General features: G+C 43.6%; 1 protein-coding gene across 1 annotated transcript in view; it reads right to left on the minus strand.

The window, feature by feature from the left end:
* The window catches only part of AP1AR (adaptor related protein complex 1 associated regulatory protein), a 113,006-nt gene that overhangs the window by 9,744 nt on the left and 78,231 nt on the right, over positions 1–25,031 (minus strand). Inside the window, exons 8-9 of the mRNA XM_030190853.1 lie at positions 15,665–15,738; positions 804–932 (exon numbers count right to left, since the gene is read on the minus strand). Coding sequence (XP_030046713.1) covers positions 804–932; positions 15,665–15,738 — 203 coding nt within the window. The remainder of the gene's footprint in view (positions 1–803; positions 933–15,664; positions 15,739–25,031) is intronic.

The following is a 25,031-nucleotide window of genomic DNA, read 5'->3' on the forward strand; positions in this document are numbered from 1 at the left end:
ATGAAGGGAGAGAGATGTCTGATGTCAGAGCCCCACCCCGAGGTTCCCTGCACATCAGGATTGCGGGCCGGAAGAGCCCCCTGTGGCGCAGATACTGAGGCAACCCGGAAGACTAGGAGCCACCAGTGAAAAAAAAAGGAAGAAGCCACGCCAAGAAAAGGAAGCTGCCAACGTCCAACCACGGCGGGAGTTGTCAGAGTCAAAATGGGTGGGAGCCAGCAGGAGCCACTGCCGCCACGTTCATGACAGAATGAGATGACAGGAAGGAAGGAGATGACAGGCCCTTCCCCCCCCCCCCCCCCTAATGTGCTTACCTGCCTAACCTGGCTTCTTCCTTTTCAATCAGCTACTTTCTTGTGTTTCTAGAGAGGTGACTGGTAGTTGGGAGGCGAGGATAGTGCTGGGCAGACTTATATGGTCTGTGCCAGAGCTGGTGGTTGGGAGGCGGGGATAGGGCTGGCCAGACTTATACGGTCTGTGCACTGAAGAGGACAGTACAAATAAAAAAGTAGCACATATGAATTTATCTTCTTGGGCAGACTGGATGGACCGTGCAGGTCTTTTTCTGCCGTCATCTACTATGTTTACAGAGGTTGCTCTTGTGGCAATATCTCAGTAAACCAACAGCTGTGTTTATATTTTCCTCTTGACTGCAAAGTGCAATATAATAGCATTTTATACTTTCAATAAATATTTGAAGTTAGACTTCTGAATTGGTTAGGATGAAAAGCATCTCTAAAACTTCACGTAGATGCAGTTTTAAAAATCTATGATGTTATATTAAGGAAATAAATGAAACATACCTTCTTCATCTTCCCACTCCAGATCCAGTGAGGCACTGTCATCATTTCCACTTACTGATTTAGTTTTGGTTGTTAAATCACAACTGCTCTCAGTGTTTGGTGTTAAGACAGTGGCTTCTGATGAAAGTCCTGGAGCAAAACAAATATTAGTTGACTATAATGTACTCATCTTCACAATTTAAGAACTAAGACTTGGTGCCCTATCAGCACTGAGTATATTATGCTGTTTGTTGCTTTAATTTTCCATTAGCCGTTTCATATTTCCCCAGAATAAAAGTTTGTGAAGATTCTTAACATATATAGATTCCCTTTTCAAGCAAATCTGGAAAAGAAAGTAATGGAAAAATATATTTTCCTAAATACTAATAAATATTTTGTTTGATATGAATAAAAGTTTAATGCAGAACTAAATTAACTATGATTGTTGTACCTGGACTTAAGTTTTAGATGATGACAGAACTTTCACTGTAGTTTGTTTACATGTGTGTGTGTGTGTAATTACTGATGTTCACTCTACCCCAACTTATCATTGCAAAGAAGGGAGGGCTATAAATGAATCCGAATTCAAAGAAATACGCAGGCAGCTAGGCAAATTTGGCAACTATTTTTTTTAAATAAATACAATCTAATTCAATTTTGTAGCTGAAAAAAAATGATAGCCTTGAACACAGTTCTTTTGCATTTCCATCACTGAAAAACAGAAAGAATGAAAATCGGAGTCACTATTGCCTATGTTTATTAAGGTGCATTATGGGCGCATTAGCGTTTTTAACTTGTGTAAACCACGCTAATGAGCCCATAGAAATGTATAGGCACATTAGCGTTTAGCAAGCTTTAAATTTAAGGGCGCGCTAGAAACGCTAATGCACCTTAATAAACAGGCAGCTAAAATAGAGAGATCTCTAAGATTTTTATATACTCCTATAGCTATAAAGGTTTTAGAAAAATCTTTGAAAACGCTGCTTTTTCAGAAATGTCTGTTGAGATAGGAATTGTAAATGATTTTTGATCACTTTTCTATTTTTATGCAATTCCTAAATGTATAATCTAGCTCTTTTAATGCTAACTGTTTCAAACTGAGAGGTGACAGCAGTATAGAAGAGTAGTTATGTTATTTTCTGCCACTAGGTACAAATGCTAATAAAAAAAAAAAGCAACCACTCTGGATCACATCCTAAACTAAACTACTTTTCCTTTTTGCAAAACCCCATGAAGTTATCGTACGGAGTGGTTTAAAATGATGAAGGATCTTATGAATATAGCACAAGCTGTGCAACTTTCTTCAAATCAGTCACCTTACTTTCTATTTCTTCCTTCTTTTTTACTCATCTATATGTTACAACTTTGCCCTACCCTTCATTACCAATTATAATGTTCTATTACGTATTGTGTAGTCATTGCAAGTAGTATACCATGCCATACTTTGTATTGTTACTTATTTTTACTGCTGTAATTGCCTATTGCTCATGTTTGATCTATTCTTACTGTACATCGCCTTGAGTGAATTCCTTCAAAAAGGCGGTAAATAAATCAATAAATAAAAGAGATAGTAATTTACAACATTCACAAATTCTCTTTGTTTTATAAAAATACTGCATTTATTTATTTTACTTTTCCTTGATATCTCACTCATTTTCAGTTAAGACCCTTGAATGGCTTCATCCTCCCCACCACCCACCACTCCTTTCTTTCAAGCAAGGGAAAGCCTTCAAAAAACCTTCAACATGCTGTCTATATACCTCACTATGGGGCCCTTTTACAAAGGCGTGATGAAAAATGGTCGGCGGTAGTGTAGACGCATGTTTTGGGCGCATGCAGAATCATTTTTCAGTGCACCTGTAAAAAATGCCTTTAAAATTTTTTTTGCCGAAAATGGACGTGTTTCAAAATGAAAATTGCCACACATCCATTTTGGGTCTGAGACCAGGGTGGGGAAGAAGGGGAAGACAGGGGTGGGTGGGGTCAGGGAGGAGCAGGAGAAGAAGAAATAGTGGACCACTGTTTGGGGGAGGAGGAGAAATGCTAGACAGGAATGAGAGAGCAGAATTGGGACAAGGGGAGGGAAGAGACAGCAAGATTCTAGATATGAAATGGGAAAGAGTGGGGAGATGCTGATTATTGGGGGAGAGGAGAAGAATGGGAGAGAGGAAGGAGGAGATGCTGACTATGAGGAGAAGGGGAAGAAAGGGATAGAGAAGGGGAAGCTGACTATGGGGGGAGGAGAGAGAAAAAGGAGAAGCTACATTGTTGGGGTAGGGAATGAAGAGAGGACAGGGATATGATAGGCTACAAAAGTTGGGGGGGGGAGAAGATGTATGGCTAAAAGAGTATGGGGTTGGAGAGAAGGACAGAGAGGGGAGATGTTGGGCTACAACAGTATGGGGGTGAAAGGAGGAGGAGGAGAGAAAGGGAATATGCTGATCTACAAAGGTGGAGGGTGGGGAAATACAACATGTGGGAGAGGTCATAAGGGGTTGTCAAGGAGGTGAGTGCAAGGAGAGTGGCGAGAACAGAGGATAAAAAATGTGGTAATGGGGAGGGGGGGTGACAGAAGGGAATAGGAGAATGGGCAAGAAGTGAAATCGGAAATGGGAGAGCTAGGGACTAAAAGAAGGAGATGGAAAGGTGATAGGTATGTGAAAAATAAAAAGAAGTTGGAGATCTGGAGGGTGAGAAAGAGCGTGACATTTGAATGGACAGAAAGGCAGAACAGAAAGGGAGGAAACAGCTAAAAGGGAAAGATAAGCATGTCAGAGACATATGTAAGAGAATAGAAGACATAAGTGAGGAGAAAAGACAAAGAGAAAGTTGGCAGAAGACAGACAGGAAATCAGAAGACAGAAACTCACGGGGACTAACATGATTGGAAAAATAAAATGCCCAGACAACAAAGGTAGGAAAAAAGTGTTTTTATTCTGAATTTATGAACTGGAATATTTTAATTTTGGGAAATGTGCATCACGGATATCTTTGTATTGTATCAATGTAAGAGTAAATGAATTTGTTTTTATTTTTCCAGTGTTGAGTGCTGAGTTTTGACTTCTTAGGGTTACCAGTTCAATTTTTGTTTTCATATTTCTATTTCTAATTTGCGATCTCTATTTGATGAGGGTCCATCTGTCACTGTATTTTGCCTCTGACAGAGGTGTGGTATGTTGTTTGCATGTAGTTTGTGTAGATATCTGTAGAAATTCCACTTGTTCTGTTTGACCAGTAGTAGGTGTATTGGTATTCTATGGCCCAGTGTTCTGTTTGTAGTGTTGCCTATTCAAAGGTAGGGTTGCTGCTATTTGAATCTTAGGAATTAGTGCTACTGTTGTATGTCAGGTTTGCTACATATATAATGAGTTGGAATTTTTTCAGGTTTTGTATTTCATAGTGTGCTGGTACTGGAGAGATTTATGTTGCTGTTGGCTCATATCCAGTAGAAATCCACCAAAAGGGAGAACTCTGAGATCCCACACCAGTAAAAAAGAGTGGGAAAATGACCGTGGATTCCAGAGAAGACAGAGAGCCCTGATTTCTTAAAAGAAATTAACACAGTGGAGGTTCAGTATTTTGCTGGGCCAAATGCAACCAGTACATAAACTGTTAAGGCAGACCTTAGGAAAGCCTCTGGTGTAAACAGCATAGAATCTTACTACTTTTTTGAGATCCTGCCAGATACTTGTGATCTGATTTGCTACTGTTGAAAACAGGATGCCAGCTAGATGGACCTTTGGTCTGACCCAGTATGGCAATTCTTATGTTCAGTTTTTATGTTCTTATGTAGTGGTTGCATTTGGCCAAGCAAAATACTGAACCTCCACTGTGTTAATTGATGAAAACCTCTCTAACATGGCCCTTCTTTCAACCTCTCTTCCCATTTTCCCACAAAATCAGTCAGCCTATTAACATCTTCCTTTTCCAATTCATCAACTATTTGCATCACTTTATACTTAAAAAAAAAAAAAAAAAACTCTGCAAGATCCTTATGCAATAATTTTGACAAATTCTCCTCCTTGACTCCCCCTAAATGATTTTAGTTAATGAAGACACTACACAAAATAATTCTTGAGCATCATTACCAGCGTTTTGCAACCTAAAGCTTACCAAATTCCTTTTCCCTTCCCATATTCTCAATTTAAATTCCTTCACTTTCCCGACACAATGACCTATCAGCCAAGTTGCCCACAACTTCACTCCGTTACAGAACCAATGAGATGTCTTATTCTATTCTATTATTCTCTCATCTGTTGATGCATCAAAATAAAATCACATAACCCAATGTTCCAAAGCTTCAATGACTTATTTAAAAAAAGATATCTTTTATTTATATCAAAAATTAACATACAAAGCAGCTGATAAAACATACAAATCTAAAAGAAAAACAAAATTACCCCCCCCCCCCCCAAACAAAATCATTACTGTCCACAAAATCTTATCACAGTCAGTCCCATAACAGAAACACGATCAGAAGGAATGGATCCTCAGGAGCTTAGCCGAGATTGGGTGGCAAAGCCGGTGGTGGGAGGCGGGGCTGGTGGTTGGGAGTCAGGGATAATGCTGGGCAGACTTATACGGTCTGTGCCAGAGCCGGTGGTGGGAGGTGGGGCTGGTGGTTGGGAGGCAGGGATAGTGCTGGGCAGACTTATACAGTCTGTGCCCTGAAGAGGACAGGTACAAATTAAGGTAGGGCAAACACAAAAAGTAGCACATATGAGTTTATCTTGTTGGGCAGACTGGATGGACCGTGCAGGTCTTTTCCTGCCGTCATCTACTATGTTACTATGTAGAACATGCACAAATCTGAAGTAGCAAGGATCAAATGTCCAAACAAACACAAATGACTGCCTGGAGATCAATTCTGTTCTTTCCATTGTAAATAAATGTCCCAGGCCTTATGAAAGGCTTGCATGTGTCAATTTTGTCCAGTTTGGACACAAGTAAAATCAAGTTTGCTCTGTACATTATCCAGAGTCGGTACATTTTTTTTGTTTCCAATGTGCTGCAATGAGTAACTTACTTGCAGTGAAAAAGAAACAACCCAGTTTATGTAACTCTGGTTTTGTCATTGGATATTTATCATGAAGTAAACAATTGATAACTCGTCGGGGATAAGAGACTTCGATAATGCTAAAAATAAGGGCTAAAAGTGATTGCCAAAAAGTTTGCATTTTAGGACATGTCCACCAAATGTGGTAGAAGTCGCCAGAAATCCATAATCAGGCCAGCATTGTGCATTTTCTGACTGGTATATTCTGCATAGGCGAGCAGGAGTGTAGCACCATCCGTATAACATTTTATACCCATTTTCTACTAGAGGGGTAGTAATAGTTAATTTTAAGAGATTCTTAAACATTTTACCCTAAGTGGTGTATTCATAAGTTCAGTGATCAGCCTCCCATTTAGCAGCATATAGTAGAATCAGTGTAGTTTGCAATAATAACGCGTGGTATAAGCGAGATATAGCCCTCTGGTGGGTCCACCTCAAATCTCAGATCTGCCTATGTAAGAAGTTTTCAGTTTGTTTTAAACCATATTTCTCCTTAAGCTTTTCCCAAGGCACCATCTCCCTCTCCTCCCATATCTGTCCCAGGGTACGAAGTGAACAAGTGGCCCATTTATAAACCTCTGTGGAGATGTCTGCTATCTGATCGAACACATATAGAATAGGGGTAGAGAGGAAATATCGCTTATCAAGGAATAACATAGCACGATAGTGTATCCAGGTGAAAAAGGGACATCACATCAAATCATTACATTTCCGAGCCACGGGCTGCCCAAAGAGGGACATCTGTCAAATAGGATTGTTCTACTCTAAGCCATGGCTTAGAACTACCATGCATCCATTCTGTCAGCAGGCAAAACTGTGCTGCTATATGGTACAGCTTGAAATTTGGTACACTCATGCCCCTTTGTTTTTTTAGGTTGGTATAAAATATGTTTGTTAACTCTGGATGGTTTCTTTAACCAGATATAATGAAATACTTTTCTATTCAGAGCAAGGAAAAACGTTTTTGGAATAGAGATGGGTAGAGCCATGAACAAATATAGAAGTTTAGGCAGCAGAATCATTTTGACTGCATGTATTCTCCCTACCCAGGAGAGATTCTAGCGTTCCCAGTGTTCCAGTTCCTCCAGGAGTTCTTGCAAACACTTAAGAAAATTAAAAGCAAAATTGGCTGCTTGGGATCTGGAAAGGTAGACCCCCAAATATCTGATTTATTCACCCAGCGAAATGAGTACTTTCTCTGAATCTCCTGTTGAGATGTCAAGGGTACTATTAAATTTAAAATTTCAGGTTTTGTCATATTAGTGTGAAATCCTGACACGTGCCACATTGATGTAAAGTGGTAACTACCTATGCAAGGGAGGTGTCAGGAATTGTGAAGGTGAGCAATATATCATCAGCAAACAGCATGATTTTATGCATCTCCCCGCTGCACCTTATACCCGTGAAAGTGGAACTAGCTCAAATTAGCTGAGCCAGTGGTTCTATTGATAAAGCAAAAAGTATGGGAGACAAGGCGCAACCTTGTCTGGTACCCCTATGAAGCTCAAATTCTGTGGAATACTCCCCATTTATAGAAAGGGTGGCCAGTGGTTTATGATAGTGAATAAATCCATCCCCTAAATTTACCCGAGATCCTCAATTTAACTAAAACCTGAAAGAGATAGGGCCAGTGAACTATATCGAAGGCCTTCTCTGCATCAATAGAAAGTAAGAGCAAGGATTCCAGTGACTGACCTGCCACACTAAGGTGCAATGCCCTCCATATGTTGTCAAAAGTCTGTCTCCCTGTAATAAAAGCCGCTTGGTCTTCAGCGACCAAGGTAGGCATATATCTCTGAAGTCTTGTGGCTGTTTTAATAAATATTTTATAATCAATTTCCAAGAGGGAGTCAAGCCTATATGAAGCACACTGTAAGGGGTCCTTACCTGGTTTAGGGATAATAGTGATGGCAGCTAATCACCAACAGTAAAGTAACTCTGTATCTGAATCTATGGTGTTAGAAACTTTGATTAGCAGGAGTGCCAAGTATTTCCTATGGCATCTGTAAAATTTATTCGTGTATCTATCTCTACCCAGAGCTTTTCCTTGGGCCAAGTTTTTTATGGCCCACAGCGTTTCCTCCACTGTTATAGGTTTTCATAAACTTCTAAGTTCTGAGATGGTAGCGAGATGCCTTGTAAAAAATTTACAATACAGTCTGGGGCAGGCATGGAGGGGCATAATCTAAAGGGACGCCCAAGTTTTGTTGAGGATGTCCTCGCAAAACATTCCGATGGAGAGGCAGGGAAACACGTATTATCGAAACAAGATGGACTTCCATCTTTCGTTTCGATAACATGGTTGGGGATGCCCAAATCTTTAAATTTTGGTTGTCCCTAGACTTGATCGTTTCTGATTTTCGGCGATAATGGAAACCAAGGACGCCCATCTCAGAAACGACCAAATGAAAGCCCTTTGGGTCGTGGGAGGAGCCAGCATTTCTAGTGCACTGGTCCCCCTGACATGCCAGGACACCAACCGGGCACCCTAGGGGGGCACTGCAGTGGACTTCATAAAATGCTCCCAGGAACATAGCTCCCTTGTATGCTGAGCCCCCCAAACCGCCCCTAAAACCCACTACCCCCAACTGTCCACCACTACCATAGCCCTTATGGGTGAAGGGGGGCACCTAGATGTGGGTACAGTGGGTTTCTGGTGGGTTTTGGAGGGCTTGCTGTTTCCTCCACAAACGTAACAGGTAGGGAGGGGGGTGGGCCTGGGTCCGCCTGCCTGAAGTGCACTGCACCCACTAAAACTGCTCCAGGTACCTGCATACTGTTGTGATGGACCTGAGTATGACTTCTGAGGCTGGCACAAAATATTTTTAAAGATATTTTTAAGGGAGGGAGGGGGTTAGTGACCACTGGGGGAGTAACGGGAGGTCATCCCCAATTCTCTCCGGTGGTCATCTGGTCATTTTGGGCACCTTTTTGTGGCTTGGTCGTAAGAAAAACACGACCAGGTAAAGTCATCCAAGTGCTCGTCAGGGACACCCTTTTTTTTTCCCATTATGGGTCGAGGATGTCCAAGTGTTAGGCACGACCAAGTCCCGCCTTTGCTACGCCCCCTTGAACTTTGGCTGTCCCTGCGAAGGAAAGCAGTTGGGGACGTCCAAAATCGGCTTTTGACGATTTGGATGACCCTGGGAGAAGGACGCCTATCTTCCGATTTGTGTCAAAAGATGGGCGTCCTTCTCTTTCGAAAATGAGCCTGATGGTCTCAGGAGTATAGAGGTTAGTGTAAAAGCTAACAAATTCATGTTGTATTTCATCTGTTGACAGACGTAGATCTCCAGATTGACTCTAAACTTTGGGTATATAATTACAAAAGTGATGCTCCTTTAATTGATGGACCTACTGGCTTTACAACCTTCAGAATCTCCCACAGTGTAACAGGGGTAATATTTGGGGTATCATTTGGAGTCAAGTATTCTAGTAAGTCTTTCTCCAGTTGTTCCACATTGCTAGGGTCAATCAGTAAAACATCATTAAATTTCCAGTGCCTAGCTCTAGTTTGCAAAAATGACAATGTCAGAACCATAGTAAGAAGTGCATGATTGGACCAGGTGTAGTTGTGTATTACAATATCTTGTACACTGATGAATGAGAATGTCTCCTAGCAAAAAGATCTATGCACCAATACATGCAATAAGTATTGGGGGGGGGGGGGGGGGGCAATCCCTTTCCTGAGAGTGGGACGACCTCCAGAGATCTAATAAATTCCATTGCGATAAAAAGCGCTGTTTGTCTATTCCACTGTGCATTCTGGACTCCGCTGCTGAATTATCTAGTCCAGGATCAGGAGTCAAATTAAAATCCCCTCCTACTATCAGGCGGCCTTCTTTATGCTTCAATAACAACAATGGAAGTTTATCATAGAACTCACCTTGATTAACATTGGTAACATATACATTCAAAAAGGTTAAAGTGCATCGCTGAACTGTCAAGATTAAGAGCATATAGCGGTCATCTCTATCTTTAATCACCTCCTGTAGCTGGCATGGTCAATTGTTTGAAATAAGTATTCCCACAGCATTTTTTTTTTAATGTAGCGTATTAGAGGCCAAATATATCAGCGTGAAGTTGCTCTGGGATAGTAGGCATTCATACTGCTGAAGAAGGTGAGTCTCCTGAATAAAACACATGTATGCTTTTAGGTGAGCTGCCTCTTTAAATAGCAGTCATCATTTGATTGGGGTATTTAAGCTAACAATTTGAGGGTCATCAAGTGGATGTCACACATCCATTAATCAAAGAAAGGTACAGTATTTGACTTATATAGGAACTAACTGTAGATTCATCATATTGAACAAAATTACCAATTCCCCCCCCCCCCCCCCCCCCCCCACATTCCCACCCCCAGTCTCTCATCCAGTCCCTCGGTTTACATGCCAGCATGGCCATATCAATGCCCGATAGCTAGAGGAAACGGATCGTACTGCAACACAGGCCGGGGATCCATAGAAACAGAGCAGTCATATAAATCCCCTTTTAGGAAGATGATGCACAGGGTCGCATAATAACAAGATCATGATATAGAATCTTTGTAGTCTGGATCCATCGCCGCCAGCTGAGCCCTCTCACATAGGTCTTCCCAAGGGGATCTTGTTAGACAACTACTGTCATGTTACACGCCTCTTGTCACCAGGTACTCTCTGCCATTTAGGACAAGGTTTAAGAGAGCTGTGGCATTAGTGGAGGTACAATTTGATGGTATGTCAGAGGCTAACTTATCCCCCAGGATTGCCAGTGCCTCCTATTTGTACTTAATATTTTTCTCTCTCAGCTGCAAAGTGATAGGTTTAAGCTCACTTCTGCGCTTCAAGGTGGCTGCAGCTAAGTCCTGGTAGATCTCAATATGATAGGAGTCCCAGGTCATTCGATCTATGGTTCTAGCTTTGGTTAGACTCGCGGTTTTGGTCTTAATATTCAGAAAAGCAGATAATATCTTTTGCCATATTTGTTCTGGGTCTTCTCATTGCCCGGTGGGCACGCTCGATTTTGACTGTCATAGGGTCTATTTGGTTGTGAGGCCTCAGACAAAAGAGAGCCGACAAGCTTTTGAATCACCTCTTCACAGTTGTTATACTCACAAAATCAAGTTACAAAATCTGCTTCAATTTTCTAGATCTTCAACTTTATCAGCTAGGTAAGCCTCCATAGTTGCCATCGCCTGTGTTCTTGCCTCTAAAGTCATAATAGCCTCAATATGCTCTTCCAGGCCCATCTCTATGTCCTCCACATGGTGGCCTACTTCAGAGATTTCACCCCGGAGGTCTACTGCCAAGATCAGATTTGATCTCCTTCATCCACTCTCACATTTTGGTAAGAGGAGACACATGTTAGTCCTCCAGGGGTTGGGTACCGGGGCTTTCCGGATCAGCGTCTTGGGTCTCAACAAGTGAGGTAGGTCCCACCCCCACCATCTTGGCTGCCCCTGCGCTAGCTGTGGCTGAGGAGAGATAAGCAAATTCTTGAAGATTTATGCGACCGATGGTTGGCATACTCAGTCCCACAAAAGCTATTCTTTCTGGGCTATCAAATCTGGTATTCTTTGTCAGACAATCGCACCCAGTGAAGGGAATAAACAGGGATAATTCCTTGGGCTGCGCAGAGCTCTCCCTTCAAGCGGCTATTCAGGTCACTGACATCACTTCCTCCTCCTCATTGACTCTTCTAAATCAAATTTATACATGTTTTCCCAACTTCCTTCATCATCTCAAGCAACTCATATTCCCAATTCAACTGCCACTGAACAACCTTCTTTACCGGCCTACTTCACCCTCTTTTTGTCAGTCCAAATTATTCTTAAATTTAAAAAATGATCTGACCACATTATTGTCACTGATTTCTAAGCCTTCTGACTAACCACAAAGAAGTGGGGACAAGGATTACGTTTAAAATACGACCAGCCCCACTCTATTCTATCCACTGCTTAAAAGCCAACCTTCCTCCATAAAATACAACTCAATTCCACCCAACTGTCCATTTCTATGATCATTAAAATCTTCCACTATAAGCAACTGTTCCTTGGGAAAACTACCATTGTTAAGATAGGAGAATACGTCATTAAATCATTAGCAGGATGGGAAACTCTAGCTGCAGCAAAACTAATCTGTAGACATTTCGTCCTGAAAATGCAATATGATATACAATATCTTTAAAGATAAATCTTGGCCAAGTTCACAGAATCTTCTTAGGGGGACTTTCACTAAAAGCATGTGCTAATACTTTTATTGCACATTATCTACCACAGGATGCATAGAAATAAAACGGCACCTGCAGGAGATCCACTTAATCTTGATGACAGTTAAGGAGAGCAAAACTAGAGTAGGTGAAAAAGAAAAGAATTGTGTGTGCTGATTTAAACTTTGACAGGATGTCAATTATAAAGTGATATCTAATTTATATGCAAAACGGAATGCCGTCCCAAGGGAAGTGGTAGAGACAAAAATGGTGACAAAATTCAAAATGGCGTGGGATGAACACAGAGGATCTCTAATTAGAAAATGGATGGTATAAAATAAAACCTAAATTTAAATGGCTTCATATGTGTGGCTGTGTCATGCAACGCTTAGATGGCAACTCTGGCTGTGATGAACTAGTGCCAGTACTGGGCAGACTTGTACGGTCTGTGTCCCGTATATGGAAATCCGGTTTAGGATGGGTTGGAAAGGGCTTCAACAGCAACTACAGTGCTGGGCAGACTCTTACGGTCTGCGTCTCACAAATGATAAGACATACAGGCTGGAGTGGGCTTCAACAGCAACTCCAGTAGTTGGAATGTAAGGACAGGGCCAGGCGGACTTCTATGGTCTATGTCCTAGAAATGCCAAAGAAAGCCCATGATCATATATTTTACATCACATTCACTGTTGATTTAATCATGATTTGATAATGGGTGTGATAGTTGGGCAGACTGGAAGGACTGTTCAGGTCTTTATCTGCCATCACTTACTATGTTCCTATGTTTCAGAAAACAGCAACAGGAAACATTTTTTTGTGCAATTTTCTTGTATTTCTGTGTATATGTAGGTGTTGATACGCTTTGTCAATATGAATCTATTATCCTGTCAATGTTAGCGGAGAGGCTCATTTCAAGCTGAGGTAATTTTTTGGCTTTTACAAGTTGTGCTCCTCCTGAAAGTCTAGAAAAAGGATTTTTTGATATATTTTTTTATATTACTGGTTATATTACTCACAAATGTTTGTAGCTGTACACAGAATGGGATTTTTTTTCTAAGAACCCTTTTCTTTGCTACAGGGTTTTGTTTTCTCTACGCTTTTATACTACAAGTTCATAAGGGAGTAAGGGAAAACAAATAATATTTTTTGAAGTCACTGCACACTTTTTGTAGTCTGAAGAGATAAAATAAAAATGTTTACACCCCAGTAACAGAGTTTTCACAGAAAAGAAATTAGTTGATTATACTTGAAGTACAACCAAGAAAAGGGTAGATACTGTCGTAGGTCTTTTTTTATTTCAACAGTTACCAAAGCTCTTAACAGCAGAAGGATGGCTGGGAAATGCTGTGCTGCCAAAGCGGTTACAACTGTTACTGCTTCTGTCTCTGTCCAGACGGACAACCTAGTCCTCAGCAAGAAACCACTTCAGTGTGAAAAATGTCTTTATGACAACTCCCTCAGAAAACAGGAAGCAAACATTATGTTCAAGAATAAAGACTGAATAATTAAAAAAGAAAAGAATCTGAGAAAAGTACAAAACTGAGAAGCCTCTAGGACCATCAAACGTACACATATTAAATGCATCCAGAGCCATCCAAGATTGAAAACTCTAGAAGAAAGGATGATGAAACTGGACTGCAAGAAGACAGCTGGACAAAGATTATCAGAGCCAAAACACCGACACCCCTACTCCACCTTCCTTCAAGCTGAAAAACTAGTGTACATCCCTGAAAGGAGATGAGGAGGCACCATAACTTTAAACCCTAAAGCTGCAGCAACAGTCCCTATGTCTAGAAAGCAACGGGCAATGGTTGTTGGTGAATCTCTACTGAAGGGCATAAAGGCATCCATCTCCTGCTTAAATATGATGACCCAGGAGGTATGGTGTCTGCCGAGACATTACAGAGAAATTGCCAGCTGCTCATTCATGTTGACATACATGATACTGTTAGGTATCCCCCCAAACTATCAAAAGTGACTTTATGGCTCTGGGAGACAGAGTGCAGCAGACAGATGCACAGATGTTCTCAAGGCTGAGATAGAGAAGTTCACATTCTGGAGATGGCTGCATGGATGGTATCAACAAGAGTGTTTTGGCTTCCTGGAACATGGGATTATTTTCCAAAGGCTGTTAAATAGAGATAGCATCCACCTATAGAAGAAGAGGGAAAGTGTCTTCTGGGACAAATTTGTGAATCTGTTCGGAACAATAAACTAGGGCAGACAGGATGGGTGTATAAAACCCTTTGGTAAGTAAAACATTAAACACATGCATAGAAATGGTTAAAAAAATGGATAAAATCTGAAAAGTTATATAGACTAATACTTACACTGTAGAATGGAAAATAAAGTTCCAAATCTAGAGGTTATATACAAAAGAGGCTAACTTACGTGGAGGGGCATTTTCGAAAGGGACGTCCAAGTTGCGATTTGGACGTCATTGCAAAACGGCGAAATCCAGGGGCGGGCCCGTATTTTCGAAACAAGATGGATGTCCATCTTTCGTTTCGAAAATACCATTAGAGACATCTAAATCCTTAAATTTGGATGTTCCTAGATTTGGTTGTCCATAGACATGGACGTTTCTGACTTTCAGCGATTTTCGAAACCAAAGACGTCCATGTCAAAAACGTCCTAATAGAAGCCATTTGGTCATGGGAGGAGCCAACATTTGTAGTGCACTGGTCCCCCTGACATGTCAGGGCACCCTAGAGGGCACTGCAGTGGACTTCATAAATTGCTCCCAGGATCATAGCTCCCTTACCTTGTGTGCTGAGCCCCCCAAAACCCACAACTATACACCACTACCATAGACCTTACGGGTGAAGGGGGCACCTAGATGTGGATGCAGCGGGTTTCTGATGGGTTTTGGAAAGCTTGCTGTTCCCTCCACAAATGTAACAGGTAGGGGTGGCATGGGTCTGGGTCCGCCTGTCTGAAGTGCACTGCAGTACCCACTAAAACTGCTCCAGGGACCTGCATACTGCTGTGATGGACCTGAGTATGACATCTGAGGGCTGGCACGACATATTTTTAAAGATGTTTTTTTGAAGGTGGGAGGGGGTTAGTGACCACTGGGGGAGTAACGGGAGGTCATCCCCAGTTCTCTCCGGTGGTCATCTGATCATTCTGGGCACCTTTTTGTGCCTTATTCATAAGCAAAACAGGTCCGGGTGAAAACGTCCAAATATTTGTCAGGGACGTCCTTGTTTCTTTTGATTATGGGTGAAGGACGTCCAAGTGTTAGGCACATCCAAGTCCCGCTTTCGCTATGCCTCCGACACGCCCCCTTGAACTTTGGCCGTCCTTGCGACGGAGTGCAGTTGGAGACTTACTAAATCGGGTTTCGATTATACTGATTTGGACGTCCCTGGGAGAAGGATATCCATCTTCCGATTTATGTTGAAAGATAGACGTCCTTCTCTTTCAAAAACGAGCCCAATAGTCTCTTCCTGCCATCATTTTCTAGGTTTCTATGTCTTACAGTAATATAGTAGTGGTAGTAATGAAACTTTGTCTAAAGCTATCATGAACTGTGAGATGAAAGCCTAAAAGTATCTCCTGAAGAAGTAAAAATACCAAAAGCACTATACAGAAACTGATCATACACAAACATTGAATAATGCTATAATAGACTTACTGCTGCTCCGAAAAGGTTCATATTGTGACTTTAGACTCTGCAAATAAGATTCAAAATCTTCTTCTGCTGTAGTACTGTAAAAGTTAACAATAAAATTATTTGCCATCTTGACTTACAACTTTAAGCACATAACACAATAAAGAATAAGTACCTGCATACAATATGTAAGCCGCATTGAGCCTGCCATGAGTGGGAAAGCACGGGGTACAAATGTAACAAAAATAAATAAAATAAAAGAACAGGCACCAAGGTAGCATAAAAAGGGAAAATATAGATTTTTGCATTGTTTAATGGATGTGGAATCTCTGCTTTATCCACTAGATACCCATACATTTGAGATCTGGCTAACATGGAACTTTTCACTTAACTTGCAAAGATGCCACTGCAATAGTAACATAGTAGATGACGGCAGAAAAAGACCTGCACGGTCCATCCAGTCTGCCCAAGACAAACTCATATGTGTATACCTTACCTTGAATTTGTACCTGTCCTTTTCAGGGCACAGACCATATAAGTCTGCCCAGCAGTATTTCCCGCCTCCCAACCACCAGTCCCGCCTCCCATCAGCGACTCTGGTACAGACCGTATAAGTCTGCCCTCCCCTATCCTCGCCTCCCAACCACCACCCCCTCTTCCCCCCAACTGCTCCGCCACCCAATTTCAGCTAAGCTTCTGAGGATCCATTCCTTAGCTGAAATTGGGTGGCGGAGCAGTTGGGGGGAAGAGGGGGTGGTGGTTGGGAGGCGAGGATAGGGGAGGGCAGACTTATACGGTCTGTACCAGAGTCGCTGATGGGAGGCGGGACTGGTGGTTGGGAGGCGGGAAATACTGCTGGGCAGACTTATATGGTCTGTGCCCTGAAAAGGACAGGTACAAATTCAAGGTAAGGTATACACATATGAGTTTGTCTTGGGCAGACTGGATGGACCGTGCAGGTCTTTTTCTGCCGTCATCTACTATGCTACTATTGCAGTGGCATCTTTGCAAGTTAAGTGAAAAAGTTCCATGTTAGCCAGATCTCAAATGTATGGGTATCTAGTGGATAAAGCAGAGATTCCACATCCATTAAACAATGCAATAATCTATATGTAAATACCCTCCCCTAGCACTGATGCTACCTGAGTGCCGTTGAACATCTTGATCCAACTGGCTTTGGAAAGCGATTGCCCATATTCCACATTCAAACATGAACTCTGGTCTTTTCAGTTGCACTACTGTCGGATCACAAAGCTAAGAACCTCAATTTAAATTATTCTGAAGTGCAGAGATTCCTTTAATACAAAACTCTGGATAAGGGTTAAATTGCTATCATATGTATAAAGCATCTGTTCAAGCTTAATCACAACCCACTTCAATACTACTTATTACCGAAAGGAGCCTGGACTAAATGCTGGGGTGCCATGACTTTCATTACTCATAATCTAACTTACTCTCTATAGATGAGCCTATTCAACCAGTAAAAACCCAGTCACAACAGTCTGGGTTGTCTCAAGTGACTGCCTGTACAAAGCAAGTGGATTTTAAGACAGATTTATTTAATTTTCAAATGTCTTCATCAGTCTAGAGTACTTGTCTGGAAGTATATTGTAAGGTACGTCTCCAGTAGTCTCTTACACCAATCTAAGCGACATATTTTGACCATCAGTAAAAAGCACTTGCACTTCCTGAGCTAGGGAGCACATATTGTTTTTTGTAGGCCTTGTGGTCTAGAATTTTTTACCATCATAAAGAGTGACTTTGCAGTGATAGCGCACGCTTACTACAGCTTAAAATGGCTTATCGCAGGATGTGTTCAGGTGTCCTGCAGTAAGTTTCAAATTGGCATACACTACAGCTAGCAATAATACATTTCTGTATTTTGTTGCTGAGGGGGTGTGTTGGGGGGGGGGGGGGTCATCCCTGTGCTAATGAGCGCAGCTATATTACCACGTGCTAATTGGCTAGTGTAGGATTACCGTATGAGCCCCTACTACCTACAAAACAGGTGTCAGTAAGTTGTGCCGTAATCCTATCATCAGGCAGCAAGCAACGGTTCAATTACAGTGAGGGCTCTTGAAAAAGCCTGAGCGAAACGGGTCCGTTGGAACCTCACTGTTTCAGAGACTGATTGGCCAGCAGAAACGAAGCAGTTCAGATATGTTTTTTTTCGTTTCATATATTAATCAGTCCAGAAAAGAGTGGATGATTTAACTTTGCTGAGAGTTTTTTTTTTTTTTTTACCAATGATTACTTTTTAACTGTGAGCTTCAAGTGATTTTCAGTTAAGTACCGTTCCGGTTTAAAGAACCGTGTTGAGCCACAAGAGTATGAGGTTTTTCCTCTCACGTATATAGATTAAATGAGAGCAATTTTTCCAAATGAGAGCACAGTGATTCTTCAGTGTGCATAAACGATTAACATAAGTGCATGACCACTAATAGAAAAAATAGAAAATTGGCCATTTTCCAGCTGTGGTAGAAATGGCATTAGCGCACAGGAAAACCCATATAACGGTAGGCCAAGGCCACTTTTTACCGCAGATTAGTAAAAGGACCCTGTAGGAGTATTTCCCTGTGTGTCTCACCTTGCGGGCCTTGGCCTGTATAATCCTATGACAGCAAATGGAGACTGTAAACTCTGACCCGCACATCTCTGTGTCAGCAAGTAACAGCTTTGCAGCTTGTGGAAAATTACAGCAGAAGCTCAAAACCAAGGACATGCTGTGGGCAAAGCAGGCCCCCTTATCTCCCTGAGAGGCTGGCTCCAGCAAGGCGGGTGAGAAACAGAAAATGCATACCAAAATGTAACAACTTGAAGGTCAAGAACAATGGACTGTTCTTGCCACGCAGTGAGCGGAGGAAGATCCAGTTTGGTTCCTGCAGCCACCGGACCAAGAGGCACGGAGGAGAGCGGGAACAAAGAGAAGAGTGAGTAAGAAGCCTTGGAAGAAGGTGGAGGTAAAAAGAAGACCAGTGAGACCTAATAAGGTCCACCAACTGATGAACTGTGTATCTGGAGGAAAGTATCGTGGTTCAGCTGTACCTACCCTGCTTGACCTGTGACCACCTTATCTGCTGCAGAGTTCCCTTCCAGCTGCGACTGAGACTCGCTGTGAATCCAGCTTGAGTCTGTGAGGTGTCCCGTGCCAGCTCCCAAGAGACACGACCCTGAGGTCTGGTGAGAAACACGGAGATTCATTTCCTACTAGTCGGGGGCTAGTTAGTGGTATTTACCTGAGCAGAAGGCTGGTGCTGTCGTACTTGTGATTAGGAGAAGCTGCTAATAACTGTACTACCTCGTAACATAGTGTGACTGATCAGTGGTGTAATTTTACCTGGTAACCAATAAGAATTAGTGTTTAGTAGTGTGACGTATGAGTGTAATTTTTATCAGCCAGTAAGTTTGTAATCAGCCAAAGCTTGCAGATTTCTATTTTGTATACCTTAGCTCTATTTTCTTACCTGACATACTATAATAAATCTAATATATATATATCAGCCTACGGTCTCAGCTACAGTTCTTTCTAACGGAAGTATTTGGCTAGGTTCCAAGGTTCCCACCCCTAGACCTAATTCAGGATTATTTGCTTGCAGATAGTTCTGCTTAGGGGAACCTGGACACAGGTAATTTATTATCTGTGCAATTATCCTACAGATAATGGGGGCTCGTCCGGGATCTCATAAAGTTGAGAAAGTATTCCGGTTTGTGTGTCTTCAGTGAGAGAGAACTGACAGGCTGGGGATATTTGCCTTCTGTAATTTTTCGTACTGCTTCACTGATTCCTTGCTTTCTGTGTCACTGAACTGTGCTGTTAAAGTATTTCTTAGAGAACTACGAAGAGGGAAGATCTGGTAGCTGAACAGTAAAGCTGCTAGTTAAGATTTACGGCTTAGAGATAGCAGCGAGACATTATTGCAGTCAGCTCAGCCAGCCACGATGACGTCACACACTACTTCGCTCACTAAACTAGAGTTGAATGTTTTTGAGATTCTTATTGACGCTGCCCAAAGCCAAGAACAGAAGAGCTACTCCATTGAGTCATTGCTCTCCCTATTTAGAAAAGAATCTGGTGCCAGCCAAGCAGCATATACCTCAGTTTTGACCAATGTTGTGAAAGGCAAGCTTAGCTTGCAAGGCTAAGCTTGCTCTAACAGATCTAGCAGAATTAGTTTGCACCCTGCTAGCTATCAAAGAAAATGCTATGAATAACTGTTCCTCGCTACAGGTAGCCCTGCAGCGATCGCAGGAAACAGTGACTGCTCTGACCACAGAAAAGGCTGAATTGCAGCGTTCGTGGGCAGACAGACTGGCTCAGGCGACTGCTGGAGGAGATAGGGAGTCGAGCAGTACCCAAGGTCAGCTAACATGTGTTAATTGCCCAGTACTGAGAGATAAATGTGCAGCTCTAGAAGATCTGAAATCCCAGTGTGAAAAACAAGTTTGTTCCCTACAGTGTGAGCTAAGGCAGAAAGATGCTGTTTTGGGGTCTAAAACACAGCAGCTAGCTGACGTTGAAGAGACTCTTGATTTAAGGTGTCAAGAAGTTGTTAGATTACAATCCTTCCAGCAAGAAGTGAGAGATAGATCTGAGGGTGCTATGTCTGCTCTGCGACGAGAGTTGCAGCAAGAACAGGAGAGGTGCAGCTTTGCTCAAGAGGCATGGTACAGTGCCAAAGAGGAGCAGAATGAAATGTGGGAAGAGAATAAATCTCTCTCGCAGCTGTTGGACAAGGCAATACAGGAGAAAGATTCTTGCGTGCAGACATTAAAGCGATGCCAAGAAGATTTAGATGCCGTGCGTCGAGAAGTGCGAAATATATGTGATGACCCTGAGTCACTGCCCATAGATGGTGATGGGGGGGGAGAGACTGGGGATGCGGATAGGCCCTCTAGCCCTGCACGGGAACCTAACAGTGTTTATGTAAGTCCCAGAAATCCCTCCACAGCTCCTCCCCGGTACAGTTCCCTAACCCCTGAAGCCGTCGACAGTATGCCGGAGCACAGACTCCGCCCTGTCCGGTCACAGGGTACTGTACCACCCAATGACGGCTACAGTACAGCTGCATCTGGGCCACGCCCAGGAAGGTCACAGTACACTGCACCCGATGAGAACACTGGTACAATTACACATATGCTCCGCCCACGAAGGCCACAGCTCTCTGTCCTGCCTGACGGGGACACTGGTGCCCTTGGGCCTGGGTCCCGCCCAGGAAGGTCACAGTCCTCTGCCCCGCATGATGATGTCACCAGTACCAGTGGGCCTGTGCTCCTCCCAGGAAGGTCACAGTCCTCTGACCCACCTGCTGACATCAGCAGCCTACCCACACCACTGTTCTCTTCTCCTGCTGGTGAGCAGCGGTATTACACCCAAACGCCCAAAGTTACTCCTTTATCTAGAGATCAGCACAACCAAACCATGAGAACACTTCGCTCCATGATTGTACCTTTTAAAGAGTCTTCAGGGGTAACCATACACGCTCACCTGGATAGCGTGCGTGACCTTTTTGAAGAATTACAGGTTCATGCCGAATCAGATAAAAGAGCTCTACTGAAGTGGACGTTTGCGGCTGAGTGCCAAACATATTTAAAAGCTATTTTAGCCGAGCATAATGACCTATCCACAGTGGAACAGGCCCTGAAGAAGCGGTATGGACAGTTCGCGGATCCCACAGAGGCCAAAAGGGCAGCATATAATATGTGCTGTGGCCCGAATGAGAGTCCACATGAATGGGCCTATCGCCTGAAGGAGGTATTTTACGAAGGGGGTGCGGATCCAGATACCAAAGACCTTGAATTTGGAGATTTTAGGACCCTTTTCGTGAAAGGCCTGCCCAACCACGTGAAAGTGTCTTTAGCAGGTTACAAGAAAGAACCTTTCGCCGTTCTGTTGAAGCGGGCAGAGGAGGTTTTTGATATGTGTCGCACAACACCTGCGGGGGCAACACCCAGACCCGCATCAAAGAACCGCAGCCCGGGGGCCCAACCCAGTGTGTGTGCTGTTACGTCCACACTTTCTCTGGAAAACAAGGGGGCAAACCCACCTGCCCAGTCCCGTGGTGGCAGTAACCAATCACACCAGCCGAAGGACACAGCGCCTCCTACTGCTCACGAGGATCAACCCCATTTTCGGAGGAGGCGTCATAATCAGAGACAGTGGGCTCAGGAGAAGATCAGGAACTTACAGGCACAGCTTGATCAAACGATAGCTAAGCATCAGATTCCCGATCCGGAGGAGAAGATTAGGGCCCTAGAAGGCCAAATAAAAGCACTGCAGGCTAAACAGCAGGGTTCAAATGCTGGAGCCTCGCAATATCCCTCAGCTTCTCATAAGAGAGGAAACCCTTACCCAGGGAACAAGGACCAGGTCCCCGGTCCAACAACTCAGACCGGGCCCAGTGTCAAGTCCGTTGAAATCTCGGAACACCCGGAGTCTGCAGAAGTAGAAACAGCATGACTAGGCTTGGCTCCGGCGTCACCTGCCAACATGCCCACTGTTCACGTTGATGCTCTATCATCCGTCAGTGAGGAGCCCTCGTTGCCCAAGGCTGATGCCCAGCCCGTGGACCAGGAAAGGCCTCTGTTATGTGATTCTATTAAGGAAACCAGGTACTTGATGGGTAAACTTACTCCTAAAGGTTCCAGATATACCATGGATGTGTTGATTCAACAGACCTTTTCCTGTCCGGGTCTCCTGGATACAGCCTCAGAGGTGACCTTAATTACCCAAGGTCTGTTTCAGAAACTAGAGGAATCCCTAAAGGGGGGTGGGGAGACGCTGCATGTCACCCCATGCAAATTCTCCCTGGAGGCTTATGGCAAACAGAGCATTGGGACTGTAGGTCAGGTGTGGCTTTCCTTACAGCTTGGTGAGATGAGTATCAAACACCCTGCCATAATTACTACCTGTGCGGGCGAAGAATTCTTAATTGGAATTGATCTTCTGAAGAGATTGTGGGTTGATTTGGATTTTCACCATGAGGTTATTTGGGCACAAGTCACTGAGCCCCTTCCATATGGGAAAGTCCAGCAGATGAGCAGAGTCAGCGGCTCCAGCTCCGTGGGACTTCGGGATACCCCAGGTCGAATTAAGTTCCAGAACTCAGCTGACCCGTTCACCTGGGAGCTCCAGTTGCGTGGTGGACCAGGGGGGGACGAACAGAGTGGTGACGTCATCCGCGTCCAGACTGATCGGATAGCTGATATGGTTCTAAATGATGACAACCTGGAGATTATTCTGAATGCCTCGCCTATGGCGGAGAAGTCCCCTGAGGAAGCTACTGACATGCCGCAAGAGACCCTCGCCTCCATTCCCAGTCCTGATCCTTCTCATCCTCGTAGGTTGACCGACATCCAACAGAGGGGTGATGCTTACACGGTTCCTGTCCAAATAACTGACATCCAAATACTTCAGTCCACGTTGCTGCTGCAAAGCGACGTCTCCTTCATCAGTGACACCTTGTTTTACCGTCTTCGCAAGTCTGTGCCACTTCCCTTCAGTAAGTGTTCTTCCATTTCGGTAGAAATACCTGGACTAGGTACCAGGCCACTAGTGGGAAAGTGCAGTCTTCCTTTGACGGTGGGACAGAAGTCGTTCACCCATCACTTCTCTGTTGTCAAAGGCCTACAACAGCCCTTATGTCTGGGCTCCGATTGCCTTGTGCGACTGGGAGTTTACGTGGACTTGGTGAATCTTGTCCTGTGGAGCAGACTGGACGGCAACCCAGTGGAATCTGAGTCGACGCCTGTGAGCTTAAAGTCTGGGCAAACCATACCCCAGGTCTGTGAAGTAGTCTGTGACAAAGAGGTGACCATCCCGGCAAGAGTGAGGGACTTTTCCATCCAGCTCCGCCTTGCACAGGGACAGCGTCTGTTGGATAAAGTGGTGTTCTTCAACCCTCACTCTTACTTTCGTGACCTAGGGTTGTCCACCGGTGTTCTGCCATGTTTGGAGGTTACAGATGCACCTTTTCACGTGTTGGTCACCAATCCGCAGTCAGAGGAAGTTGTGGTGTCTAAAGGAGACCCTTTTGGATTTTTGGTGGGAGTGTCTTTTCCTGATGTCGAGGTAAGTTTGCCTATTATTGGCAGGTTGCCCTCCATTTGGAACACCTGCCAAGGGGGGGAGACAACTGAATGTCTGTTTACCTCTCCCAGAGGCCTCATATCTGTGGAGTTCATCTGGCCATATGATGCAACGGATTCACAGGTGCAGCTGGAAGACGAATTCTTGATTTTGTCCAGAAGGATGCCTTTACCCCAGAAGTCCAGACTGGTGAATTCTGTTGAAACTTCATCTTTGCAAGAGGAGATAGAGGAGCAAGTGGAGATTCCATCCAACCAGCCTTGCTCAGAGTTTGATGCTATGGTGAAAGAGCAAGTTGAACAGGCTGATGCATGTACTACTGACACAGAGAAGTTGCAGTTGACTGAGTTGCTGTACAAATACAAGGAACTTTTTGCTGTTGACTCATATGACTGTGGCCATACAGACCTGCATGTCACCAGAGTGCCTACAGATCCTAATAGTAAGCCTGTCTTTGTGCGCCAGTACAAGATCCCATTAGCTTCCTACGAATCCGTGCAAGAGATTCTCAATACTTTGGAGGCCAGGGGCATCATTAGGCAATGCAACAGCACATACAACTCCCCTCTGTGGCCTATCCTGAAGAAGAACAACAGCTGGAGAATTGCACTGGACTACCGTCAGCTGAATAAGCGAGTGCCGTTGTCCAGGTGGCAGATGGCTCCGCTGGATCAGAGTCTTGCTACAATTAAAGGGGCTAAGTATTTCACAAGCTTAGACTTGGCATCAGGATTTTGGACCGTACCTGTACATCCACATGATCAGTATAAACTGGCCTTCACCTTTGGGAAGAAACAGTATACGTGGAACAGAACTCCCTTTGGTTTTCTCAATTCACCTGCTGAGTTCAACATCTTCCTCCATAAGGCACTTCCAGATGCTGAAGCTCGAGGAACTGTGGTCTACGTGGATGACATTCTGATCAAGAGCCCTACCTTTCAGGATCATGTGGCAGAGATTGAGCATGTTTTCAGACAGTTGACAGATGCTGGAGCTAAACTAACACTACCCAAAGGACAATGGTGCAGGAAATCGCTGAATTACCTAGGGTATGAAATTTCTGCAGAGGGTCTGAGACCGCAGAAGAAGCGAGTACAGGCCTTACAACAGCTGAAACAACCTACCAATCTCACAGAACTTCGTTCCTTCCTGGGAATATGTAATTACTCCAGACAGTTCATAGAGGAGTATGCAGAGATCACTAGACCCTTGGTCAAGTTATTGAAGAAAGATATGCCCTGGTCTTGGGGTCCAGAGCAGGAATCTGCTATGCAGGAGCTGAAGAATCAGCTTAGCCGCTTTCCA

This window comes from Microcaecilia unicolor, chromosome 2 (genome assembly GCF_901765095.1).
Source record: "Microcaecilia unicolor chromosome 2, aMicUni1.1, whole genome shotgun sequence".
NCBI classification, from domain to species: domain Eukaryota; kingdom Metazoa; phylum Chordata; class Amphibia; order Gymnophiona; family Siphonopidae; genus Microcaecilia; species Microcaecilia unicolor.